The following is a 5,089-nucleotide window of genomic DNA, read 5'->3' as shown; positions in this document are numbered from 1 at the left end:
AAAGAGCTTGTCCAAGAATTAAGTAAAATCTGTGAACATTTGGAAAGTATGATAAACCAAGACAGTTGCAGTGATCACTATAGCCTTACACTCTATGATTGAACATATGAATATGTTCATCATACTACATGGGGCATCTATGTCTACATGGGCACCATATTCTGCAGGCAAAAAAGATGCAACACATAATGAAATGAGCTATGTACCTTTTGGGAGATGAATTTAGAGATTTGATCAAAACTGGGAGTGTAAATTGTAGTACAATTTTATTAGAATATGGGAACACTAAGATATTGTCTACAAATGCATTTTCCAGTAAATTAAACATCAGAGTTAATGCTACAAAAATTAGCTGTTCATTACGAAGACAATTCATTCACCCACTTACACATTCCACTAACACGAGGAAATTAACAAGGTCACTCATGAAAACCACCAACGAGGTGAGAAAACATACACCATTGCACATACCAGCAACTAAATAGTGCATAACTCATCACAAGACCCCACCACCTCGAAATTATGTTAGTGGCCTCGTGCCATTAAGCATATTCAACTACTCTCTGTCATCAATGAGCCGCATCGCTTGTGCTCACCCTTTCTGCAAATATAGATTTGTTAGTGTGTGATTCAAGAAAGGAGATGAAGTGATGTTATATAATATTGCCAATTAGGGAGGCGTAACATTTGTGTGTTACATATCACTCAAAGTTTGTTCGGGCACATGCATACGCATATTCCAAACTTCAAGATCTATGTTTATACTAAGTGAAACATCAAATATATATAACTTTTGATCTAATTAAACATGACATTTTGTTGCCATGATTAATGTATTGTTATTTATACAAGAAATGTTTCCAAAAACCCAAAAGAAAGGACATATACCTTGTGGATTGCAGAAACTCACATACGGAATCAAGGCACGGAACCTTTCTCTCTTCAATAGCTTCTTCCACCGTAATGACTTGAGATTAATCTCGTAGATGCCAAGATCTGTGGTAACGAAAATGATATCACTGCCCTCCATAGATCCAATCAGTCTAATAACTCTTTTCTTGGTATTTTGAATGGGGAGGAATTCCTTGAGATCTACAGCTCTACGGTGAGTCCATGCCTCAACTCCGTCAGAACCCATCTGCTTGGACCAGAGGTGGAGGATAAACTTATCCTCGTGTGTAATCCCAGCAATCCCCAAACTTCCATCCTCCATCGCCATGAGGATGGTGCTACCAACAGTCGTAGTCAACTCCGGCGGCACATGAATCAGCGATAAGCTATCAAAGCCCAAGTCGTACTTGAGAATTGCTCGTGCTACATAAGGTTGAGGTTGCCGAACCATGAAGTGAAGTGCGTCTTGGACGAGGACAGATGGCATTTGGTCGATGGTTGCTCCATCGTCAAGATGAAGAGGAGAGCACGGCTTGCTCACCCCACCCTTCTCCATGGAGAAGATGCCCGCGCGTGCAACACCAACACCATTTTTCGGGTCCAGGCTGATGAAGACGACCCGGAAGCACCCCTCATGGCACACGCGGTGGTCGCAGCCAGCCATAGAACAGAGCACGGCAGCGGCCCCCCGTTGTTTAGTGGACATGTATCCCGTCGGCACGTCGAGCTCCCACCTGCAGCCCGTCATGGGGTCCCAGACGACGAACCCCATGGGCGACCTGCACCTATCCCCGAGGAGGACGAGGCCATGGCGGCAGTCCCACGCAGCGTAGGCCAGATCGCTCCACTCGTCGTCGGGGACACGTGGGGCGAACTTCGTGGTCGAGACGAAGTGCGGCTTGTGTTCTTCGTCCTCCGGACCGGCGTACTCAGGCCAGGAGTAGAGGAAGCCGAGCATGGGTGGAGCTCCGTGGCGGTCGCCGTAGCGGCCACGGAAGCGAGCGCTGGCGAGGAGGCTGAGCCAGAGCTTGCTGGCGAGGGAAGCGCGCAGGAGGTGCTCGGGCTCGCCCGGCGGGAGGCGGAGGAAGACCTCCTCAAGGAGGTCGTCCGGCAGTGTTTGAGGCATGGTGGATCGGTGGAGGGTCAAGTCAAAGTGGACGGAGATGGAGGCTAGCTGCAGAGAGACTCTGTGTGGATATATATGATGTACTCCAGTGGATACATGTGTCCGTTAAGCAAAGCGAGAGAGATACGCGGTGTTAAGGGAATAATAGTTAATTAAAGCAAAGTGAGAGATGCACGCGGTGTGCTTTGGAAAGAGGCAGGAAACTCCACTATGGTCATGGTGTGGTGTGTGCATGGTTGGGGTGGTAGGTATATATTTCAAGCTTTTTCTTTCTTGTGCTCAGCATGTGCGCGCACGAGGAGGCAATTAACTGCTGCTGCGTTGAAGCCAATCAATTAACAACAATTAGTGCTCTGTCATGACAGGAGTAGCATACCACTTTTCTCAAAGAGCTTCTAAAAAAGAGAGTAAACAAGTAGAAAATGCATTCCCCCCCAAAAAAAAACTAGTCCTAGAAAATGCAGGGTTGTGGTAACATAATCAGGTCCATCAAACTATGATCTTAATAGCAAAATGAGCCAAGCTCAGATGGCAAGGCTCTTTGTGGTGAAAATAGCCCATCAGGGTTTAAATTGTACTAGAGTTGACACTGATAATCACATTTTTCTGGATTTATTTAGACTTCCTGATGATATTCGTTCAGTGGAGGAGATATTCTCGTCGTCTACGGAGGCGCGTATGGTGATTTCATCAATCTCAAGATGATATGCACACATACACACGTTCATAGGGGTGAGTATATGTACATATGTGTACAATGTTCATGGTGTGGTGCATTCCAACATTGACTGGAGTGATCTTCCTCACTATTAGTTGTCTGTAGTTATTGGTATTCTAAGTTTGCATTTTGTACTTGAACTATGTGTGTTTGCATGATCGTACCCGAACTATGTTTAAGTTTGCATGTTTAAAACTTCGAATGCTAGCATGTTTGGATCGAATTTGCAATGATCTTGTTTAGTTTTGATGTTTTGGTGCCCTATTTTTGGGCAGCTGTTGGAAAATAAAAAATTTCTTTGTCTAAAAATTAAAAAAATCACTTTTTGATGCCCTATTTTAGGCCAGCTGTTGGAGATGCTCTTATGGGATGTTTATTGTTGGGTGCCCTATGCATGGATTATTCAAGATGTACTTGTACGTGCAGTTTTGTTTCTTTATCCCCCCCGGAGTTATTCTCTGTTTATTAACATCATGATTAACAAAGGGAGAGCAGGATGCGAATCGTATGCAAATGCAGGCGATGTTGGCTCAACAACCGTAGACGAGCCAGAATCTTTATGCTCTGCATGGCACAGCTCCGCCAGAGATGCCAACCCTTCCTCCTCTGCATGCTCCTGGCTTCATCTTTGTGAGTTCTCTTTGAACTTTTCAATCTTCATTTTTGTCCTCATTAGTTATCTTACTATCTCATGCTTACAGTTGGATCAAATGAAATCGAATGATGCCTAAAGATGGTGCGACACCAGTCTTCAACGTTTGGAAATACATAGGCTTCAGGTTATATTGAGAAATTTGGGCTTGTGGACCTTATGTACTCATGCTTGTGTTTGTGTGCTTGTGAATTTGTGCTTGAGACTTTGTGATATATGTCGAGGAAAGGTTTGTATATAATGTTTCAGTGCTTGTGCTATGTGGGATGTCATGATATATGAATTGCTATATATGAGTTATTACATGGCTAATTGCAAAACTAAACTAAACAAGTGTTGACCATATGTTTCTCGAGTGTTACACTTGGCAAAGGGTACACGTGGTTTGATCTCGTACCTTCTGGGATTCTTTGTTGAGTGTCTCCCTGGGGACTTGGTAGAGCCGGATGCGTAGCACGTCCTGGCGTGTCAGCTAGCCAGGTAGCCCCTCTGTCGAGGGCTGTTTGCCGAAAGTCGTCTCGGGGAACCTGGAAAACCAATGAACTTGTGGAGCCCTCGCGTGGGCCCGCCTTTGCTGAGTATCTTCCTTAGGGAACATGGGAAAAATGAGGGCTCTTTGCCGAGTGTCTGCTCAAGGGTACTCAGAAAAACCTTGTGGATACATGGTGCCCTCCGGTGGGTCCTTTGCTGAGTATCAAACTGAGGCACTCGCAAACCTTGCTGGCCACATGGCAAGCGTTGATTCCGTTGGCTGCTCGTCAAGCTATTTTATTTTGCTAAGTACCGCTAGTTTGCCGAGTACCTAACGGAAAGGACTTGACGAAGCACGTGCCAAAAGGGAGTTTGCTGAGTGCAACACTTGCCGTACCCTTTGTGAGTCTTTTTGGCCTTTGCCGATTACTCCCGGCACTCGGCAAACAACCGAATTTCAGTAGTGATCGTACCGATTTGTTACTATGTCCAAACAGGGAAGACACCAAATCTTGAGGTAACTATTTATGATCCTTGTTTTGTGTTGTTCATGCAATGAAGGGCACTGATAACAATTCTTTATTTGCCCATAATTGTAAGATCGGGATTGTTCTTCTCCATCGTTCCTTCTTGTATGAAATTTTTGGTTTTTTATATCCAAGATGTTTTTTGATGAGAGTGTGCTGGCTGTGGTATGTATAAATGACTGTTCTGATATTCCGAAAGTGCTCCCGTCCCTGATATTCTATTTTTATGTCTTATAAACACACTAGTTATGTTTGTGTTGTACCTACAGACTGTAAGTGGTGATAAAAGACTGGCAAGGATGGTGCTAAGTTATTGTTAAAGATTTCACGAATGTTTGATCCATGGGGTTGACTGTTGGTTGCTTCAGCGCTATGGCACTGTGTTGAATCTGGGCTCGCTCGGGAGTTCACATGTGTCTGTTCCTGCAGGCTGCCGAGTGCGAGAGCCTGGCTGGGGCGTTTATTCCTCACGTTCCCCTCTTCTCCCTGCAGCACTAAACAAGGAAAATAACACCTGCCATGTAGACAGCAGCATGCAGAAGCATCATCATCTCTTGGGCCAAGAAAGAAAATAGTAGCTTCGTACATGAGTGATTTTGTTTAGAAAATTTTGAAACTAGAATGTAGTTAGAGTTCACTAGTAAGATGATACCTGAACATACAACAAAAATTACAATCGCCCTGGATTTTGAAATAACTTCAGA

At 44.4% G+C, this 5,089-nt stretch overlaps 1 protein-coding gene across 1 annotated transcript; it reads right to left on the bottom strand.

Annotated features, from left to right (window-relative positions):
- Window positions 1–407: 407 nt before the first annotated feature.
- Window positions 408–3,252, bottom strand: LOC109739732 (uncharacterized). The gene is made up of 2 exons (XM_020298788.4): window positions 889–3,252; window positions 408–601 (listed from the first exon to the last, which is right to left on the bottom strand). The coding sequence occupies exons 1-2, from the start codon at window positions 2,015–2,017 to the stop codon at window positions 570–572; spliced, it is 1,161 nt and encodes a 386-aa protein (XP_020154377.3). The 5' UTR covers window positions 2,018–3,252; the 3' UTR covers window positions 408–569.
- Window positions 3,253–5,089: the final 1,837 nt, after the last annotated feature.

Source organism: Aegilops tauschii, chromosome 5 (genome assembly GCF_002575655.3).
Source record: "Aegilops tauschii subsp. strangulata cultivar AL8/78 chromosome 5, Aet v6.0, whole genome shotgun sequence".
Classification (NCBI taxonomy): Eukaryota; Viridiplantae; Streptophyta; class Magnoliopsida; order Poales; family Poaceae; genus Aegilops; species Aegilops tauschii.
This window is presented reverse-complemented; position numbering and strand designations above follow the sequence as displayed.